Source organism: Meriones unguiculatus, chromosome 12 (assembly GCF_030254825.1).
Source record: "Meriones unguiculatus strain TT.TT164.6M chromosome 12, Bangor_MerUng_6.1, whole genome shotgun sequence".
In the NCBI taxonomy this organism is placed as follows: Eukaryota; Metazoa; Chordata; class Mammalia; order Rodentia; family Muridae; genus Meriones; species Meriones unguiculatus.
This window is the reverse complement of record NC_083360.1, coordinates 12,936,625-12,959,674: the sequence shown is the minus strand read 5'-3', so window position 1 is coordinate 12,959,674 and position 23,050 is coordinate 12,936,625. Positions and strand designations below refer to the sequence as shown.

Below are 23,050 nucleotides of genomic sequence, written 5' to 3'. Positions count from 1 at the left end.
TTTACTCAATCTTAAAACCCAAGTTCTGTAGGGTACTAGTTTAAAAAAAAACAAAACTGAGAAGACTGACTCCCTTTCTAAGTGCTTGAACAATCAATGTGTAAACAAGTACCTACTGAGCTTGTCAACTTTACATTTAAATTTCATGGGATAAATTTGATTTTACACTGGTGAGATGCCTCATCAGGCAGACACTTGCAAACAAACCCAACGATCTGAGATCAGTCTCCATACAATAGGAAAACCATGATAGGAGTAAACAAAAATTGATGAACAATGAAATCATGTCAGAATCAGAAAGAAATTCTTATCTCTTTCTCTATGAAGTATGAGCCAGTCCTAGAATTCTAGATTGTTAGGGACACTTGAGTACTTTTCATTGCTCCCTAGTAGGTTCTGCTACAAATGCTGGATTAAAAGTCTCTAACAATCTGGTTCTAATTTTCTCTTAAGACATAAACAAGACAGAAATATCTTTAAGTAACTGTTACTTTCTCTTACTCCTGAGGCCAATGAGCCAGTCTGTTTTCTCATCTCTCTGATGTGATTTCTGAATATCCAGAACCACTGTAAGAAGAGGCACTCTAAAAAGTATTCAGATCCCTTGAAACTGACACTTCTTTTCAAAAGAACACAACTATACATTTCCCTTTTATATGTGAAAAGCTGAGGAGGCAGAGGCAGGAGAATCACTGATTTCTTTGGCCAATCTAGTCTACACAGTAAATTTGCAGGTCAGCCAGGACTTCATACTGAGACCCTGATCTTAAAACAAAGCAAAATATCAAAGCAAGAGAAAGGGGCATCCAATGTAATAACAGCATTTAGTTTCTATGTGAAAAAATTTTATTATACTCCCTTTACAAACTAGCTACATCAAGAACCTCACTTTGGTTCCAAAAGCCAAAAGAATTTAGTTTGTCTACTTCCTGCTAATAGGAAGGTCAACTTCTCATTTTAACACACTATACAAATTACACTATAAAAGCTTCCAACATTCAATATTTAGTAAAACTAGTGGTGATCCATAATACCCTCCCCTCCTATGCACCCAATACTAATAAACATGTGCCATGGGCTGGAATGCTTAAACTGTTCAGCTGAGTACAATAAGATCGACAAAAATGCATTTAACAAGGTAATAAACTACCAGCTGAATGAAATGAACTTTAAGAAGAATGAGGAGAAAGCCATTCTTCCATTATTCTGTCTCTAGGGATCCAATTTCAAACAATATTACACACGTTATCCCATTAGATCACACACTGATTAACCTAACAAAGTGCCACATTATGCTCTTCAAGCCCTCGTTTTAATGGCTACTGTACCTAAGGAGCACTCCTTTCGAAAAGTGCTACATAAGTAATAACAGTATAATTACAATGAGAAAAGAAAAATCCCAACACTTGGGAAAAGCAGCCGTTATATAGACTACAATAAAGATACGGAAGGACGTGGGCCAAGATTAGTATAAATAGACTTTATTGAAGTCAGTGCCTCTGTACGGAGACAGAAGATTGTGTCTACATAAGCACAAGTTGTAACATTTCACAACTTCTAAAAGGAATGTCAACAATTACAACGATCATGCATACCATGGTCGATAATCACATTTTAGAAGCATTTTCAACCATTTCTAAAGAAATGCTTAAAACATTGTTATATATAGAACTACTTTCAATAAACTGCAAAACATTGATCGACTTTTCCAGTATGAGCTACAGTGTCAACACAAAAGGGAGGCATAAATGTTTAATTTATGAAATCAGAATGGAATATTTACTGTAAAGAAAAATTAAAAAGCTTTCAAATAAAGGCCATTATTGAACCAACATGAAGAGCACAACTTGAACTTGACTTCATTCATCTTTAAAGCTGTCCTCTGAATAACTTCAGTTCTAAGCATTGAATTCAGTACTGTGAATATTCCTTGGATTGAAGTTTGGCAATAATGCGGTCCAACTGTCTCTTTGCTTCACACTGTGGGAAATTGCTCATGTCATAATATTGAGGGGCAATTTTCACCAACCTGTCCAGAAGGGAGGAAAGTTATGAAACCAAGATTTAAGTAAGTACTAGAGTTGCTAATAATCACATTACTGCCAAATGAAGGCAAATATTCAAAAACAAATCAATGACATAAAATATAAACCCACATCTTTACAAACATCAGTTTAGAACTGTCAGCTCAGGAAAAGTACAAATCTTCTGTTGAATTCATCAACTTTGAAAAAAGTATCAGAATTAATTGTAAGTAAGTTATTTGCATTAACATGAAAATAACACAAAGCTACTCAAGTGTTTCATCTGACCATACTACTTTCACCTGTATGTTAAAGGTTATGGTTTTCATAGTCAAATGATTTCATCTCATTTTCAGTGTTTTAGGAACTACAAATATAAAACTGTATCATCGATAAAGGCTAACTATACACATCTATCCCTCAGCAAAACATTAGATAAAATGGTAATGTTCTACACAACTTAAGTGTCAAAAGTCATAAATCAGTGATGGATGGAATCGGCAAAACACTTAAGTGATGTCACCTAACATAAATGCTTTCCAGTCCACTCTTGGCTGACAGTCCCATAACTTACAACAGTGGTGGCAGGGGTGGGTGAGTGGAGGGGAATTGCAAGAGTAGCACTGTGCTAAAAACTGAACAGCCAGTCTTCATTACAATTTCTAGAAGCTAATATGCTAGCCAAGATACAATGTGATGTAATTTTTTTTTTTTTGGCTTTTCAAAACAGGGTTTCTCTGTGTAGCCTTGGCTGTTCTTGACTTGCTTAGTAGACCAGGCTGACCTCAAACTCACGAGTTCTGCCTCCCTGAATTCGGGAATTACAGGCATGTGCCACCGTGCCTGGTTCATGATAAAATTTTTATCTTATCAAAAACAAACAAACAGGGTGCTGCAGAAATGGCTCAGAGGATAAGAGCACTGATTGCTCTTCCCAAAGGTCCTGAGTTCAATTCCCAGCAACCACATGGTGGCTCACAACCATCTAAACATGAAATCTGGTTCCCTCTTCTGGCGTGCAGGTGTACATGCTAACACACATTACATAATCTTTACAACAACAAAAAAAAATTACAGAAAAAAATGTTTAAAATAAAAAACTTGTGAAATGTTAAAAAGACAAACAACTGCTTTCATTGACTATGAAATGACCCCAAAGAAACTCCTAATGTTAAGTCCCTGCCTACACCAACATCCCCACTATCTTCTCACTAAAAAACTGACTTAAAAAATTCATACTATGTTAATCCTACATCTATACACAGGAATATACACACCTAGCTGAGAGCAGAGAAGAATATGTCTACTAAGACCAGTCAAAGTCTATCCACAGCAAAATACTAAAATCAAAATTGAAAACAAAGTGTGCTTACCATTCTGGCTTGATATCTGTACATGTCCGGATATAATTCTTAGTTGTCAGCACAAACTCATTATAGAGCACCCATTCAGGCTTGTGATCAAGCACAGTAGAGGGATGCAACTGGACCACCTGGTTATCTTTCACAGTTAAATAATGTCCTGTTCGTTCTAAATGTGCCACCTGAAACCAAAACAGTATATAAAATAGTGCTTGGGTGAAATACTTGTAAGAGTATGACAATTTTTACATGAAAAAGAGTAGAAATCAGGCTTAAAAACTATTTTTGAGTTTTTAGTGCACACACGTTTTGCCTGCATAACTATCTGTGCACCACATGTATAGCTGCCTGAGGACAGAGAGGATGTTGGATCCTCTTGGAATTTGATTTATAAACTGTTTTTAGCTGTTACATGGGTGCTAAGAATTGAACCTATGCTGTCTGGAAGATAGCCAGTGCTAGTGCTCTTAACCACTGAGCAATCTCTCCAGCCCTTATTCTTTCTTTTTATTCAATGGTTATTACAGAAATATGTTGTACAACAAAGGTATTTACCTGGTTTGTTTGTTTTTTTAAGTCTTCCAACAGCCTCTAATACAGTACATTTAAATTAAATAACTTGTAATTAGGAAAAACTCAGAATGGCTTACATCAAAGGACACTTGGAGTGCTGCAAATTGGTCATGAATACCAATGAGCTCTATGTAAAATCTCTCACACACACAGACACACACAGATGTAGTCATTTAAATGTGGCAACACATGCCAAGCCTAGTGGTGCATGCCTGTAATCCCAGCACTCTGGGAGCAGGACCTGGCAGATTTCTGAGTTCAAGGTCAGGCTGGTCTATAAATTAAGTCCACTACAGCCAAGGCTACACAGAAAAACCCTGTCTCAAAAAACAAAACAAGAAAAGAAAGAAAAGAAAAGAAAAAAATAAAAGAAAAACATGGACACGGGGACTGGAGAGATGCTTCGTGGTTAAGAGAACTAGCTGTTCCAGCAGAGCCAGGCATGGATTCCTAGAACCCATGTAGCACTAAGCATGCACAGCTGATATTCACACATACTCTTCAACTCAAACCAAACCAATTAAGTTCAATAAAAAGCAAATACTATATGAACATTTAATTATGGATACCTGACCTAACTACTTACCTGCATAAAATACCCAGTAACCAATGCTTTTCTTATATTAATATAATAGTCCCTGCTTGTAAAATCAGTACTCCGACGAGGCAAATTAAATCTGTCCATAATTCTTGATAGCTGCTGGCGTACATTGTCTGCAGACATCAGGGACCGGTAGTTAATGAAGTTGTCATAACACCACTGAACAGATTCATGATCTAAAAAGTTGGAGGGAAGGAAAAAAGAACCATGAATCATCCACACAACGAAAAATTTGAAAGGCAACTTTTTATTTAAAAAAAAAAAAAAAGAAAAAAGAAAAGGCTACAGGGCTGGAGAGATGGCTAAGAATGTGTATTGCTTTTGCAGAGGACCAGAGGTGGTTCCTAGCACCCATGCTGGGTGGCTCACATTGAGAGACTTGTAGCTCCAGCTTCAGGGGGATCTGATACCTCTGCTCTCCTCCAGCACTTGAGTTTACCCTCAGACAGAAACAAAGACAGACACACCCACACACCCACTCCTTAGTAAGAAGTATCAGAGAAAATGTTTATATAAAACTTCTCTAAATAAACTGTAGTACCACCAACTTTTCTTTAAAAAACAATAAACCTGATTTAAATGAATTTAAAAAAAAAAAGTACTAAGGTTTCTGGCTAATAGATGGTAAAACAATGATTTTTTTAATCAATGGTTCTTAGCAAATTGAGTTATTTACCTATTAACAGCCACCTGGCTGTTTCCAACAAAGGATTTATTAGACACTGGTAGATTCAGAGAACTTGGTAAAATGCCAGATTTTGCTCATTTTCAAAGAAACCAGAGCCTTAGCTGAAGAAAATCAAATACAGCATTAAGTAATGTAGTGAAGTTCCAACAACCAGCATGCTGCTCTCTAACTTGAACTGCACCTGAACTACTCCTTTAGACGGAGACGCTAAATTATGATTGTGGCAACATCTGCCTCAGCAATTTCTCCAAGGCCAATGAACAAGCATGTCAAGCATTAACAATTTTACTACATGTATTATCAAAAAATATTTTTCTACTAATGAATTCTTAAAAATCCTCGAAACCCAGTATTATTTAGCTCGGAGCTCAAAAGGCACTGAATATATTGAAGGAAAAGAATCCTTTTGGAGTAACCTGCTTTTAATGACAGTCAGGCAAGAAAACTGCATCATCTCCTTCACAGATCTTTTGATCTTGAGAAATAAAATTGAGAGGGTTGGAAAAAGGGTAAAGTGTACAAAAAAAGCACTAGAAACCAGAACGTTGATCTTCGTCAGCTACTGTAAAACATATATTGCTTTATCCTTTGGTGCTAGGATTAAGTCACTATACATAATGTGTATCTTTGTCTTAAACTGACTTAAATAAGTAGATAGGTTTATCATATTACAAATAAATTACCATTTTAGAATAAGCAGGACTATGAACCAGTTCTTCAAACTAAAGAATATGACCAAAAATTGGGCAATGAAAATTTCTAAACTAAGGTATTGTTGATTTCCATACTCTGACCAAGGGTGCAGCTTTTTAAAGTCTCCCAATTTTTAGAAAACAGACATTAAAGACTAACAAGAGCTGGGCATGGTTAAACAACCTGTTGTCCTACCTACTCAGAAAATCATTATCACCTAAGTTCAAAACCATTTTGGATAAACCAAGCAAAATGACATATTACTGAGTTGAGATAACCAAGTTTCTATCATATAGCTCTACTATATTTCTAAATTGATAAGAAATAACTAAGATAGATAAAAATCTGAATGCTACTCGTTCCTTAGAATGCCAAGAGCTACTCTACATGGTGAAATACAAGCCATCTGAAGATAAGAATGAGGTCTCCCCACATACAAAGGTGTTACAAAATAACTTAAAATCTGTTTGTAGATATTGTACTGATACTAAGATCATTTTATTAACATGACTTCTTAATCCTTCCATATTAATATAAAAAATCTGAGATTCAATAAATAGGATATGAAACATTCAAATAATGGTATGGTGATCTGGAAAAAATTTTTAAAGTTTGTTTTTTAAATTGTTTATTATTATTATTATTTCTTAGTTATATATGGGGCCATGTCAGTACAGTAACTGGTGGAAGCCTAAGTCTTCAGGTCCTCCTGGAACTGGAGCTAACAGCTGTTGGAGTTATCCAGTGTGGGAACTGAACTCAGGTCCACAGGAGGAGCAGGAAGGGGCTCCTGGGCCCTGAGCCTCTCTCAAGTGTCAAATGTTTGTATTTTAAAAGGCAACAATTAGTGAATAAAGGCTAAGTGCTCTACTTTGAAGAGTCTGTTCTATCAAAGACATTTGCTGCCTCTGGTGTAATGTAAAGAAGAGTTTAACAGGCCTAAAAACCAACCAAGGCTTGCCACCCCCTTCGTACTAGAAGCATTTCGTATAAAATAATCATGCCTCTAGAAAACTAATCTATCCTCCTTCCTTCCCTCCCTCCCTCTCTTTCTCCACACCCCCCCCCCCCTTCATTGGTTTTTCAAAACATGATTTCTCTGTGTAGTCTTGGCTGTCTTGGGCTCACATTGTAGCCCATGTAGACAGGCTGGCCTTGACATCTCACCTCTGCCTCTGGGTGCTGGGATTACAGGTATGCACCATTGCGCCTGGCTAATGTTATTTTCTAATTCATTTCCCCCGTCTGGCTTCTTCTGGTCCTACCTCAACAGGAAGAGTAAGACATCTGTGGATAGCTGCTATTTAATATTTTCACCAAACTCATCTACCCAAAAGTCAAAATAAAATATATATATACTATTAAATTTAAATTTTACACTTGCTTTAAAATGAAATTGAGAATATTTTTAACCTGTATTAATTATAATAGTATTTGAAATTAGAAAAATTAAATAATTAAGTGGGCAATTAATATATTCTAATTTTACAGGTGAGAAATAATGAAGTGACCTTTGCCTTTCATGTGTACAGACAACCCATAGTTTGACCAAGAACAGTAACTCTTATTTTTCGTTCAACTTGTTACTTTGTAGAAATGTTAATGACTGTATAAGCAATACAAAACTGTTAAAAAATACGATATATAGAAATTAAGCACATCACAATTTTTCTAAGTACTAAGTTTATACAAGTCTCATTTTTATTACTGTTTTTCAAGGTTTCTGTAATTGTTCCTCTTTCCCTTGACTATATGTAAACAGTTTTGGAAAAGATTGGGCAATTTTATTTAACTCCTAGTCAGGAGTTTTTCTAACAAACCTCAGAGTGTCTAATGTAAAGTTGTCACAGATTATAAATGAAAGTGAATTGAAAAAAAAAAAAGTCTTTTACATTGCAAATGACATTTATACAAACGAGTGCCTTCAATCAATTTTACTTACTTTGTTTAAAAGCGTGGTAGACATTCAGCAGTGTCAGATGATCTCCATCTATGTGGGCAAATCTCATCTTGGCCTCATCTGCAGCTTTCTTGGCCTCCGTGGGGCGAACAAAACACTGTGGGACTAAACAAGGTTGGTATGGGCCCAACACAAACGCCCATATCGATGAGTCACGCATTCACAGATAGAGGAACAAGGCCTAGCTAGGTCAGTTCACAGAGCATAGGGCAGGGCAGGATGGCCTCCAACTGCATCTTGGACTGTTTACTACCTTGATTTGGTACATCACCTAACCACATCTGTAAGACAAGAGGGTTTCAAAGCTACAGAGTACCTGATTATTTTAACTAGATCTAAAAGAAGGCATCAAAACAGCTATTCTGAAGGCCATCAAATTACTAGAAAGCTCAACTTATTTCAAAAAACCAGTGCTGATAGCTCTACCAATAACCAGAAGTATGGTGTCAATAGCCTTTCCATTAACTGTAATTTTTCAAAAGGCCATCCATTCAACCCACTGAATGGCTGTAGTTAAAAAGCTATACTTGCCCACTGAGTAACTAAAACAACCAGTCTACTGCCACATTTCTATCAAAATTGTTTCCCTAAAACTGTGGCTATTACCAACTGGTGGGTATCACTATTAGCACCGGTGAGCAAAAGCATATGCAAACATTAAAAAAAAAAAAAAAAAATTCAAGAAATGTTGGGTTTGATAATAGCAGTAATGGTGGAAGGTTAAACCGCCTTAGAATTAAGAAAATTCAAGAAGGCTGGGATGTATTCAGTCTAATGTTGCAGCATTTTCATTAAAAAAAAAAAAAAAATCAGTTAACGAAGCCCCAAGTTAAAAAAAATTAATCAAACCCTCAATATAAAAGTAAATCCAATATTAAAGAGTTGACAATTAGTCAGAAACAGTCAATATTTCAAGGGTCATCAAAATATCAAACTACAGTAGTTGTTTAGAGCCTCAAGATTAATTCACAAACTTTTGAGTTGTTACAAAGTATGCACTACATTTTTTTGAAATACGACCTTCCTTAATTCACTTTACAATTCCATAGTTATAAAAAGCAGTATCAAAATAAATACTTAACAAGCCTGGGACTTTTTAATATATTCTGAAGCTCTTATAATCTTACCAATAAAAATAATGAATTATCAGTTCAGAGAGAAGATAATGGGAATAATCGACAATGAGATTAAACACAGCATCAAATTACTCTTTCCCATACAGTTTTTCCCTTTAAAGATGCCAAAGTAGCCAAATAAAGACATCAAAGCAATCACAGTAAACATTAACGGTCTTGCTTAATATAACTGAAGCAAGGTAACTCTACAAGTACAAAAACATCTCACAGCTCTAAACATTAAAATGAAATAGCCACCAGAGTTGAGTAGGAATAAAGAGCCCCATAGGCTTGCAACTGAGAACCTCAAAGTAATGGGCAAAAAAGCATTACAAGTTCTAACTACTTTTTGTCCTGACTTTCCCCTCACTGTGCATGCTCAGTGTCCACAAATGGCTTGTTTAAAAAACACTACGCTTATTTTCAGCAGTCTAAAGACAGCCAGCAGTAAACTGTTTTTCCTAATTACTACTACATATAAAACTAAGATCTAACTGGATGAGTTCAATCTCACAATGAGCACTGTAAAGGACTAATGCACTAAACATAACAACTGTACTGTTTACTATGTCTGATATGAAAACCTACTTGAAAAGAAATCCTGGCAGTTCACACAAGCACACTTTTGCCCCAACTTTTCTCTAAAATCTACAATCTTGGGAGAAATACAACTGGGAGAACATAACAAAACATATTAAGCAAGGCAGACAACAACCTACCACCACCTCTGCAAATGAGACAATTTATTTAAAACATTGATACTGCCCTGCCCATCTGCTCTGAGTCTGATCATAACTCTGCAAGAAAACATTTAGCTACTTAAGTAAAAGTCACACCATTAGAATATACCATACATCTGAGCTATGCCATGATTTTGTTTAGAAAACTTATTCTTTAACTCCATAGATTTTGAATTTATGGCATTAAGTAATCAAGACCAATAAACCACTCTGCAATTAGAAGTCAGTTCTCTCCAGTACTGAAACTAGGAGTATACAGTACTATGATTATTTTTGGTTTTAAAAGACACAAAAAAAAAAACCAAAAAACTTTGATTTCCAAGTTAGATTTAAGTTTTACTGCTACTAAGAAACAACACTATTTTCTCAATGTAACAGCTAATGTTTAAAAATTACCAAGATTATCAAGAAGATATATTTCTTTAAGTAGGGTTTTTTTCTGCCATTGTAAAAGAATATCAAAATCAGATTCTGACTTTTAAGTACCAAATTAAACATTACTACTTCTAAATCACTAAATCAGAAACTCATGTTTGTCACTGAATACACATGTAGGTAAGGCTCAACTTAAATGTAACATCGGCTCATTGAACAGTTAAGTATATCAAGTACTAACATTTGTGTACTTTCAATAAACCTTTAAAATAAGACTAACGGATCTAAAGGGAAAAATGCAGTTACAAATGCATTCAAATGTATTCTTGCTGCAATTTCTAGATGTACTCAATAGAGCCAATGTTTTACTATATTTTGTGCACAAAAACTTTACTTTTGTAAAAATTTTTATAAAGCTATTTACAAGGTATTTAGGAAACAAACTAAATTCCTTAAAACCATCTGTAAAATCTACTACCACACTGAAAAACAGTAGCAATAACAGTAATAGTAGTAGTAATAAGGTAATAAGAACCAACAAAGGGGAAGTCCACCCAAACTCTCAAGAGCTGTGGGCTTTTGGTCCCTCTCCCTCTATTACCTGACAACATAGCAGTAATAGACAGGACCTCATTAGAACAGTTGTAGTCACAACTTGCAATAACCATTTTAGCGAGCTGTGGATCTAGAGGAAACTCTGCCATCATGGATCCCAATTCAGTCAGATCTCCATCATCATTTAAAGCAGCCAAATAATTCAAAAGTTCCAGGGCTCTCATCAGAGTTTCAGGAGCTATGGGAAAAAGGTAATCTATTAGATGAGTCCTCTTAAAACATGGCAAGTGCAAACTATTATAAGCAATCTCATTTTCATTTATTACCGGACCCAGTTCAGAACTCAAACTGTCATCAAATTCAGTAACAAAATACTATTCTAAATACTACACTAAAATGACTTCTAACCCAAGCACTGTGGCAAATACCAATACCTGTAACTCCTGCATATAGAAGCCAGGAGGATCAGTTCAAGTTTGTCTTTAATAAGACTGAAATCAGCAAAAAATTATTTTCATAGAAATATTACATACTTTCTCATAAAAGTGTTACAATTTTTACATTGCCTTGCTCTAGCAATAATTCAATTAAGCTGAGTTCCCAGAATAACATCTAGAGAACTTATTTGCTCACATCACTGCCACCTTTTAAAAGTTTTAATACTACCCCGTAAGACCTATCTTAATGTATAATGGAGGCAAAAGGTAAAATGTACTTAATGCATATATGCTCTATAAGACACATAGAAAACGTCTCTGGTTAACAGAGCTGACAAAAAGTCCTGTTTTGAGTCTTACCTGGTGGATCCATAAAATCAAAATGTACCAAATCATCAATACCAAGCTTCTTCAATTGTAATACAACTGATCCTAAGTTAGAACGCAGAATCTCAGGATAGGTGTTATCCTAATAAAAGCAAAAGAACATGTAATGATAATAATACCCTTGACAACTGCCTTCTTAACCTCTTGTTTTGGCATTACACAGCTTATACATAACTATCTCAAGAGAAAAAAACACTTGGAACTATCCCCAAAGAAAAATCAGTTGACTTCTTCCAATTGCATCTATGTTTTAGAGCTAGCTGCCTAGCTGCTGTTGAAAATAAAACAAATGTATCAATATGTTATGACATAATTCATTTGGAGAAAAGGTAAGGAGCTTAAGGCTCTAAAAGAGTGGTTCTCATCCTTCCTAACGCTGCAACCCTTTAACACAATTCTTCATGTTATGATGGCCAACACAAAATTATTTCCATTGCTACGTCATTAACTATAATTTTGCTACTATTTATAAATCATGTTTTCCGTTAAGAGATGCCTATGAAAGGGTCATTCATTCAATGCCCTTAAAGGGGTCACAACCCAAGGATTGAGAACTGCTGTTCTAAAATGTTAGGTGAAATGAAAGAAGCTCTTTTTATTCAACTAGAATGTCACATTTACTCTTCTAAATGTACAAGATATAGCGAAACTCCTTACCTGCATTTCTGTTTTATAAGCTTTCTCTGTGTAAAGCCTAAAACATTTCCCAGGTCTGGTACGTCCGGCTCGACCGGCCCTTTGCTGAGCTGAAGCTTTACTAATTGCTGTCACCAAAAGAGACTCAACTCTGATTCTAGGATTATATACCTATGGGAATGGAAACAATTTACAATTCTTTCTTCAGCAAAACATAAAAATAAACCCAACACAAACATTCATAGACAATAATTAATGTCAAAATAAAGATAGTTTTGCTGACCATGGTAATGGCTTCCACACTGCTCATCTTATGATCTACCCTTCTTTCAGGCACTCTGGCTACCATTCCAAGATTGAAGCTAATTATCTCTAACATACAGAAGCTAAAAACATACAGATGGCTTAATTCTGTCTCTCTTCACTTAAACTTAGCCATATTCAGTGAAAGAAGAATTTTGCCTCCCCCCCTGACCCAAGGGAAGAAAAGACAGGCAATTTAATCTGTTGTTAAAAATAGGCAATAAATTCGCTACATGCATTCACTTTAATGGGAAAGTTTTCCATTAATAATATACCTATAGATTAAATTAGAACATGCTTACCGAAAGCATGTCTGAAAATAGAACATTTTAGCAAGTATTCACTTAGAAGTGACTGGTGTTCCTTACCTAGAAGAGTTAAATTTTTCCAAAAGTATGCCCAACATAAAAAATAAAAACTAGATTTACTGAACACAGCATTAATTTCTGAGAGCCAGACTAAACACAGGGATCATGTTAGAAGTTTGAAAATGAAACCCAAATTTAGGGAAGTAATCCTTAAAAACTATTATAGTCACATACTTAGCACCCTCAGGCTCACACTGTGTAAAGTAAGCTTCAGCAGTTACCTTTTGCTTTGCAAATCCAGGGTCAATCACAAATACCACACCATCTATTGTCAGAGAGGTCTCTGCAATGTTAGTGGACACAACTACCTGTTCAGAAATCAAGTAAAATTACCATGAATTAAAGCTAGACACTGTCACCAACAAAAGAATTTTTGAAGCAGTAAATAAGAGATTAAAAAAAGGTAAGGCTTTAAAGACAAACTAAAAGTATAATATGACTCATTTCAACTTATTCTCACAACAGCAATTTACCAACACAGCTTTATTATCAAGCACACGGATTTTTTCAAATAAAAATGTATCATCAATAGGCAAGTAATAAAGAAACATTAAGCAGGTAACAAAAATCTTCAAAATTCACATACCATGTATTTCTTCCAGTATTTTCAAGCAAAATACAATCTTTAAGTAGCTTATACCTCTGGATGAGTAAACAGATAAAAGATTTACATCATATACAAAAGGGGATCTGGGTGGTGAAAAATGTCATGCTTAGAAAAGTAGATAACTTAAAGAGTTTGGGCATTATATTCCCCTAAAATTTCAATATTTAAAGACTATGATTTCCACAAGTAGCTAACACCAAGAAAAGCAAGACTATGGAGTAGGGTTCCTTGCTCTTGATTTAAAAAAAAAAAAAAAAAAAAAAGTATCTAGTCCGGTCAACAAAGAGAGTCCAAGAGAGCCAAGGCTACACAGAAAAACCCTGTCTCCACAAAAAAACAAAAAACAAAAAAAGCGTGCAAATACATATCTATCTATCTATATATTTTTTTTTTTTACCTAAAAACGTAGGAATACGTACATGTGGCCCTCACATGCTTACAAATGGAGGATTACGCTAACTCATCAAGCTCCATTTCATTATCTGTTGCTAGACAAAAGTAAAGTCCCACAATGTTAAGTCTAGGGGCTTTTTGTTTGATAGTCACTAAAGACTCTACTACCCAAAGGACAGAATTTAAAAACCATGAAAGGTTTTAGGAACAAAAAGGCCAAATTAAGATTTATTCCTCCCATAGACTGGACCACAAAATCTGAAAATACCAGTTGCAGCTAAAAAATACCTAACACCCACACACAAAAATGAATAAACAAATAAGTACATAGAGCTACTTTGCTAACTCATCAAAAGAAGATAAAGCAAGTAGTCAATCTGATCAGATGTTAACAGTTCACCATGTAATTCAGAACAGGTCAGCAAAGTGATCCTCAATTAGTCAAGGGATTCACATGACACCAGTGGGAAATGTTACACATCTTTTCTAGACTATAATTTTGTAATAAGTGTTCAAATATAGGCTTTGCCAAAGTCTCAGGACTAAGAAACTTTTGTTTTGTTTTTTGAGACAGTTTCTCTGTGTCACCCTGGCTCTCTGCTTGATCTGTAGACCAGGCTGCCCTCTATCTCACTTAGATCCACAGGTCTCGGCCTCCAGAGTGCTGGGTTAAAGGTGTGCCCCACCATGTCCAGCAAGAAGCTAACTTAAGGCAAATTACCTATAGCACAAGATAAACTCTCAATTGGCATCCGTGCTAAAACTTAGTTACCCACATATCTACATAGAACCAATATTTAGAGTTCACTAACTGCTCTTCAGATAGAATTCAGGGTGCTTGGATTGCCCTGCTTAAATACTGTTTAGCCACAGTCATCTATTTAAATAAAGCCAATTTACATTATTTTAGCCATCAGAACATGAAGTGTGTTCCTTTCCAGTTTAAAGACATGATTCAGCTTGTGCAGTTAACCATCTTTAAATCAATAACCCTTTCTTCAAAACCATGAAACCATCTCCACAGGGGCCATGTTCCTTTTTACTGAGCAACCCATATTTTAAGGCTTACTAATAATTAGTAAGCTATAGGTTAAGGTCCAGAAAAGACCCCACCTACCTATTTTAGCCTGAAATGGTGTCTCATACTTGCTATTCCAATATTGAGGAAACTCAGGTAGAATGACTGTTGAGACCAGGCTGAACTACAGAGCATGCTTGTCTTTTCTGTTGTTTTGTTCTTAGATCCTGTGCAGCTTTGAGCTCAGTAAAATACTTAAAATAAATCAACATTTTAAAACTGTAGGCATACAAAACACAAGTATTTTCACCACAAATTTAGTCCTCAGGCTCTTTCCGGATGGCCTACTAACTATACCACAGAAATAATTCAACATGTCCTAGAAAATAAACTGATGTCTTCCAATAATGGGAACTTGAACCCAGTGAAACATCAATTAGACCAGAAATTAATAAAAACCTTCTCAAGTTGAACTTCACCCAGCTGGAATACCTTGTTCCCTTACCTAGGCCAACTACATGTCCATCTACCAAAAGAATGTTAAGGTTCCTGCCTTCAAGGAATTCATGTGTTTATTCATGAATAAATACATGTGTGATTAACACTTTAGATTTTGTATAGAGTCATTAGTTAACATTTGTTGACTTAAAAGCAAATTCTAGCAAGGGAACAAAGCACCAAATTAAAAAAGAAAATCGCTTAGCTGCGAAGTTATCATACACCTTATAGGTACCTGGCCAACTTCCCTCCCTTTCCTGGATCCTCCTAAGCATTCTTCTTATCTGCTAAGAACAAACTGCTTCTGTGGGAGGAAGTAGTTCATTTTCTTATAGAAGAATGCAAAAATGGCATTCATGTTAATACATTTCCCACTTACTTTTGAAATGCAGACTATTTTGTCAAGTCCTATCACTCCTTCCTAAGTCTGGTGACTGCAGTGGTTGTGGTTTGTTGTCTCACTATGTATACCAAATCAAGGCTGGCCTTGAATTTGTGCTTTTTTTTCTTTTCTTTTTCTTTTTTTTTTCTTTTAGGCAGGTTCCATTCAAACCCTAGGCTGGTTTTAAATTCTTTATCACCCTGCTTCCTCTGCCAGAATGTATTAGAATTACAGGCATATACTATGACATCTAGCTTATAATTTATAGTTCTTTCTTTCTCTCTCTCTCTCTCTCTCTCTCTCTCTCTCTCTTTCTTTCTTTCTTTCTTTCTTTCTTTCTTTCTGGTATCTCATAACTTTTCTACTACCAATAATACGACCATAGGGAATATTGAATGTTACCTTTCTTCCAATTGCTCCATTCTGTTTTTTGGGAGGTGGTGGCTCAAAAATACGTTGCTGCTGCTGGGGTGGAAGTGTAGAATACAATGGAATGATCTTAATATCACCAACTTCAGGGCCCAAATCATCAACTTCACGCTTTATTCGCTTACAAGCCTCATCAATTTCCTACCAAACAAAAATGTTGATTATGGAAACAATAATCATAAAATGAAAGTAGTCATCACTATATGCATTTTATTTGACATATCTATAATCTGCTTTTCTTTCACAGATAACCTATTTTAACTTTGTTGGCCAAAATTTTAAAAATTTCAGTGTGATTTTTGAAACCAACAAAAAAATTTTGACTTTGGTATTGAGACAAAAATTTAACTACCATTATTTGTATTCTATACCCCTTTTCTTGAAGACTCAAACATCCTAATTACTTCTCAACCAATTTTATTAAAAGTGAAATTTCTCACCCAGGAATATTTAACTGCATTCATAACCTTTTCATTTTCACAATCTGAAAGAAACTCTTGTGTTAGATATTTTAAATAAGCCAATTAGGCTAATGTCACATATCACTAATGCAATTTAATGGAAGAATTGCTTCATTGTACCTAATGAGAACAAGCACCTTTACAGTATCAACATAGATATTTCAGGAGAAAACTGACACAATGCCTCAGAGAGGCTTCAGAATGTTCTCCACTAGGCAAACTAATCCAATGCATTTGTATTCAAATACAAATTTAAAGAAAAAAAAATGAATACATTTGAGAGAGCAGTAGTAGCTGCGGAGGCGGCAAATGGCTTAAAAAGCAAAGGTTGATGATGGAACAATAAATGTTTTGCTGAAGCAATTATACTTCAATGTTTATTATTATTATTAAAACAATCTTTCATGTAATAACTAAGCAGTCAGCTATCCTAGCCAATAAATTGTGTCAAAGAGTTATCACTAAGAGAAAAAAGGAATTTTAGGTAAATTGGCTTTATATCAAACTAGGTTTCCTGAAAATGATTTAAAACCAACTTGCAATTGTTTCTGTTAAAGAATATAAAATCTGGGGCTGGCTTGTTGTTGTTATTGCACAACAAACCTGAGCTTGGTTTCTAGCAACCATATGGCAGCTCACAATTCCAGTTAGAGTGTATTTGGTGCTCTTGTTCTGGGCCCCTGGGCACAGGTACAACATCTGATACACGCACATAAATGCATGCATACATACAGGCAAACATGCATATACACAAAATTAGAATAAATCTTGAAAAAAATGTAAGATCCTTGGATAAAACAAACCTTTTGCCTATTAAAAAATATCAATTTTCTTAACTATCATAAGGTTGTTTGACTGAAGAAAATTACTATTAAAGACCATGCATGGAGAGGACCTAAAACCCCTCCTCACATGTAGCCCATAGACTCAGTCTCCAAGTGGGTGCCCTAATAAGGGGAGCAGGGGCTGTCTCTGGTATGAACTCAGTTACAAGCTCTCTAATCACCGCCCCTTGGGGGTTGAGGGGGGTAGAGCCTTGCCAGGCCATAGAGGAAGACAATGCAGCCAGTGCTGATAAGACCTGATAGGCTAGGATCAGGGGGAGGAAGTCCTCCCCTATTAGTGGACTAGAAGAGGGACATAGAGGGAGAAGAGGGAAGGAGGATGGGATTGGGAGGAGATGAGGGAAGGGACCACAGCCGGGATACAAAGTGAATAAATTGTAATAAATAATAATAATCAATAAAAAAAGGAAAAAAAAAGAACCCAAAGTTTCTGTTAAGACCTCAAGTTTCTAGAAAATAAAAATTGAATACTATATATTTGAAAATAATTTAGTCTTTTTAGAAAAAAAATGTGCTTAAATGCTCTCTAGATCAGAATGACCCTGCTGGCATGTAAATAGGTCATTAAAATCCCTATCAAAATGAAAAAAGAAGGTCCCTGTATTTCAGATTTGTTACTGTCAGCACACATTAAAAAATAAGTAGTCAACCTAAAATCTACAAATGTATTAAAAAACTTAACACAATAACTAAAATATATGCAAAATGAATCAGCTCAAAGTCTTCAAGTTAAAAAACATGAAGAGTTCACAACTACAGCCTCACTTCATTTCACAACGTGCCAGCATACACCTGAAAACCCCTTTTCCCAGTTAATGAAATAAACTGTACTAGGCTGGCTCAGAAGAAAAAAAAAAGAAAAAAGAAAAACAAAAAACACCGTTCTGGTTCTCTCCATGAGATCATCTTCTAATACTATTCAAATACACCTCATCAAGAGGAAGTGAGAAATTGTAGAGACCAAACACAAAAGGACAAAATGAACACTCTACCAACATCAGCATTAACAGTTAGAGCATGAATGTTGTTTAGATGCCATTGTGGGGGAGAATTCAACCAGTAAGTTTTGCAGAAGCTTTATGGAAATTTTCCACTTTAACTGCATAGAAAAGTTTGAGTAGAATCAAAGAAGAATTGCATTTAACACACCTTAGCTCACAAAAGAACTAAGGGTGAATCTCTACAGGGAGGCAATGTCTAAATGTTTGCTGGTTAGCGCCCACAAAGTATTGCTGCATATAATATGAAAAGGCTGAGAGTGCTGATAAATGTCCTCCAATGCACAGGCACTGAACCAATACAAACATCTTCAACTTACAACAAACATAAATAGCATTTAGGCCCAAAAATCAAACTCTATAAGTCCAAAGGCACAAATATTCAAAGAAATCCCAGAATTAAAAAGAAAAAAAAAATTATCACAAATTTATAGCTCTTAAACTGAATGGCATTTGATAAATTATCATCTAGCTAACAGTTCTACAGGAGCTGGATACAATAAAAAGAGGTTTTGGTGCGGTGAGGCATACCTTTGGTTTGTATGAGACTAGAGCAATTAACTTTGCACCACACTGTTTAGCTGTCCTTAGGTATCATAGTCGGGATCTCCTATACTATAACACTCCTCTAGAAAAGCAATTCTATGTCTTAAATGAACCACAGAGCTTGTAGGCAATATAGGCTCAAACTTCACTCATTTTAAAAAGCACTGACCAAAAACATGAACTTTATTTAATAAATTCTCTTCCTTCAGACCAGAAATCTACTGACCTACTACAGACCATACTCAAGACATTCTAGAATAGGACTCAGACCTAATCTAAAAGGTACCCAACATTTCAAGGAACCATCTACCAATTCATTTATATGTTTTTCTTCAGTATGCACCCCTTTGAATATGAGTATATTAAAAAGGTGGTTAAATACTTCAAATATTTCAAACAATTATATTGAAGAAAAACTTGAAAGACTTAGTTGAGAAAAATATGGCCAGCTTTGGTCATGTAAGTATAGAGTTACTGTCTAATAAAAATGACTACACAAAAACTACATAAAGCAAATGATGATACCTCTTGACCAGTCAAGAAAAGGAGAAGGTCTCCTTCCTCCTCTTCACACATATGTATCTGGATCACTGTTCGAATCGCTGCTTCAAGATAATCTCTCTCTGGTTCTGGAGTATAAAAAATCTCAACAGGATGTGTTCGGCCAGGAATAGTTAAGAGAGGACAGTTATCAAAGTAAATCTGGAATTTCCCAGCATCTAGGGTAGCACTCATAACTATAACCTGTCGGAGAAAACAGCATATTACTTTTATCTCTAAAGATTCTTACATAATCTCAAAGGAAAAAAGGTTAGTTACTGTTCTAGTTAAGCATATATTATCAACTACAGACAGCTTTTAATGCTAGGCTTGATGGTGTATGTCATCTTTAATCCCAGAACTAGGGATACACAGGCAGGAGTATCTGTGAAGTCAAAGCCAACCTGGTCTATCCAATGAGTCCAGGTTAGCTAGAGCTACATACTGAGACCTTGTCTCTACAAGACCTCCCCCTCCAAAAGACAGTCTTTAAAGAAAGATTAAAAATAAGAGGCCTGTGTAGTTGCACACACTTTAAATCTAAACATTCAAAAGCTAAAAGTAGGTGGATCACTGTGTGAGTTCAAGGCCACCAGGGTTATATAGTGAAACCCTATTTTTAAAAAACAAAAATAAAATATAGAAAAGGATGAACTACAGTTATTTACATTTTTAAATACTAGAATACCTATAAGCAATGTGTCTTTATAAGGCCTATGTAAAGGATATATTCATTATATCAATGTAAGTAAGGAGTTGTTAATATGTAATAATTCAATTACTGACAGATTTAACTATCTCCAAATAGAAAAAAGGGAGGGACTGGCTGGGGAGGAAAAAAACCCAACAGACGAAATTTTTGTCATTTCTTCTAAATTATCTTAATAAGCACAGCATATTTTGAAAATCTAAAGAATGCTAAGGCCTTTAGGCTAGCCACTGAGGCCCAAGGATCTACCCATATCCACCTCCCTGTCCCAATTATTAAAGATGCCACCACACTAACACAAGACTGTAAGCAAGTGTTTTCTGGGGGCTGATGGTCCTGTGTACAGTTACTCCCACCATGTTAGGGATCCAATCATCTCTGACCTCTGTAGGCAACTGCACTTGTGCACATTCCTACACATGCATGCAAACAAATACTTAAAAATTTGAAAATTCTTTACCTTTAAATCTGATCTCTGCCTTACAACTTCCTTCAGAACACCCATGAGAATATCTGTAGCCAATGTTCTTTCATGAGCCTCATCTAGAATTATCACTCCATAACGTTCCAGGAGGGGATCATTCATAGCTTCACGAAGCAGCATCCCATCAGTCATATACCTATAATCACAAAGACAACATTGGTCAAAACTATGTGATATTAAAACTAACCACCCTGACCTAAGTAACAACTGCAAAAATTATAATACTATAACTAAAAAGTTCTATTATTATAAAATCTTATCAATACTGCAATATAATGAGAAACATTATTCTTGGGTAATGATACATACAATGATCACATGGTTTCACACAAATGTTTAAACCAAATGTCACTTAAATGCATGTCTTTACAAAAAAAATCCCTAAAAAAATATTTAAAACAAGCCAATAAAAAGCTGTAAGTTGTTTAATGCCATCACACTACTAAAACGCTACTATATGCAAAATGTACATTTTGGGGAAAAAAATGCAACCATAATTTTTTACAGTAATAACAATAGATGACAGAACAAAAGTCTACTCTGCTCCATCAACACCACCAATTAAGTGACCTAAAAGACAAAATGAGTCCATTCATAAAGGCTATGGGAATGACCAACATCAGCACCATGAGAATCCAGATACTTAAATGTAAAATAAAAAAGCAAATGACACCAGACTGAATGGTGATTCAAAAAAGAAAAACAAACAAAAAAACGGTTTAGAAATGCTTCAGAGAAGGCATCTGGAATCCAACCATCACAGAAGGAACCATGCAGAGGCGGTATCAGATCAAAGAATGTTTATAGAACGTTGTAAACATTGTAAGGGTCAGCTATGTCCTGTCCAATCCACTCTGGCCAGTGCTGTCAGTAATACAGAACAACTATCCTTAAATTTGACCCCTGGACAAAAACATAGTATGTATACCTTTACAAGCTAAAATCACAGTTGATGGTCAGTTAAGTAAAAGCCCGTTATTTTATTTAAAAAATTAAATGGTATAACAAAATCTGAAGCCATCACTTATAACTTCATTCTGGCCCTTTATCTTGTAATCTAACCATACCTAATCTTTCATGAACCAACTTGACTTCAGTCTGTATCTTTCAAAGCAGTTAAGTTCAGCAATTATAGCATACAAAATAACGAACTCCTCTCTTTCATCTAAGAGTAATTCTAAATTTATTAAAACATTTGGCAAACAAGTACACTTTTGCTACATGCAGAGACAAGGATTTATATAGCACGGGCTGCTTCATTCTCGAGCGCTGGTGAGAACCACCATACCTGGTCTCCATTTATAAGTTTGTATTTCTTTAGTGTTCATTTAAAAATAAACTACCACCATTTCTGGAATCAACTCCAAGATTTTAAGAACATGCAAGAAAAATCACCGTCAATGAAACAGTAACTGTCCTAACAATCAACCCTAGAATCTGTAAAAGCCACAATATAGCTCTAGAAGCCTTGAAATTTTTCATCTATTTGAGGACATTTAGCAATTGTTGTTTTCAGATGTGTTACTGTCATGAACTAGGCAATCCAGTGACGAAGTAATTGTAGGTAAGTGCCTGAGCTACAACAAAACTCACTTTACTTTTTAGGGGAACATGAAGAACTGATTATTTCAATGATATTTGCTCAAATACCTATCTATTATATCTTAGTACTGTTTCTACATCTCTCTGGACTATCAATTGCGAGTCTTTCGATATGAAGATCTACATTTCTGAAAGCACTTTAATTAGCAGATTAATCCAGTCTGTTATTTCCAAAAATTCACAATATGTATTTGAAGTGACAACACATAAAACTACATCTATGTCAAAAATCACAGGAAATGACAACCCCTAACCTACCAATTACTAGATTTCAACTGACTCATATAAGTCTCTTAACTTGAACAGGCTTCCAACTATAATTATTTAATTAAAACCAAATAAAATAAACAAAAAGCCAGAACTGCTGAGAAGCACTAACCTAGCTTAAATATTTTTCAACTAAATATACAAATGACACAGGAGAATGAGCAACAAACTACATGTAACTTTCTCCTAACTAAAGAGTACTAACAAAAACTTCTGGACATGTCAATAAAGGTGTTTCTAGAAACTTTAAAGTGAGGGAGAAGACACACTGTAGATGTGGATGCCATAATGCCATAGGCTGAGGTCCTGGATTGGACCGGCTGCCTCATACTTCTGACCACCATGCATTCTTCATGACATAACCTATCCCTTCTTAAAAGGTAAAGCAAGGCCGGGTTTGGTGGTGTGTGCATTTATTCCCAGCAGAGGCAGAGGCAGGTGGAAAATCTGTGAGT

At 35.4% G+C, this 23,050-nt stretch overlaps 1 protein-coding gene across 1 annotated transcript in view; it reads right to left on the bottom strand.

Moving 5' to 3' along the window:
* Window positions 1–1,465: 1,465 nt before the first annotated feature.
* Dhx15 (DEAH-box helicase 15) overlaps window positions 1,466–23,050 on the bottom strand; it is a 38,239-nt gene continuing 16,654 nt past the window's right edge. Inside the window, exons 4-14 of the mRNA XM_021637687.2 lie at window positions 20,703–20,862; window positions 19,519–19,737; window positions 16,117–16,284; window positions 13,038–13,124; window positions 12,167–12,316; window positions 11,483–11,591; window positions 10,732–10,923; window positions 7,883–8,005; window positions 4,545–4,735; window positions 3,398–3,567; window positions 1,466–2,029 (exon numbers count right to left, since the gene is read on the bottom strand). Of these exons, the coding sequence (XP_021493362.1) occupies window positions 1,912–2,029; window positions 3,398–3,567; window positions 4,545–4,735; window positions 7,883–8,005; window positions 10,732–10,923; window positions 11,483–11,591; window positions 12,167–12,316; window positions 13,038–13,124; window positions 16,117–16,284; window positions 19,519–19,737; window positions 20,703–20,862 (1,687 nt within the window). The 3' untranslated portion in view covers window positions 1,466–1,911. The remainder of the gene's footprint in view (window positions 2,030–3,397; window positions 3,568–4,544; window positions 4,736–7,882; window positions 8,006–10,731; window positions 10,924–11,482; window positions 11,592–12,166; window positions 12,317–13,037; window positions 13,125–16,116; window positions 16,285–19,518; window positions 19,738–20,702; window positions 20,863–23,050) is intronic.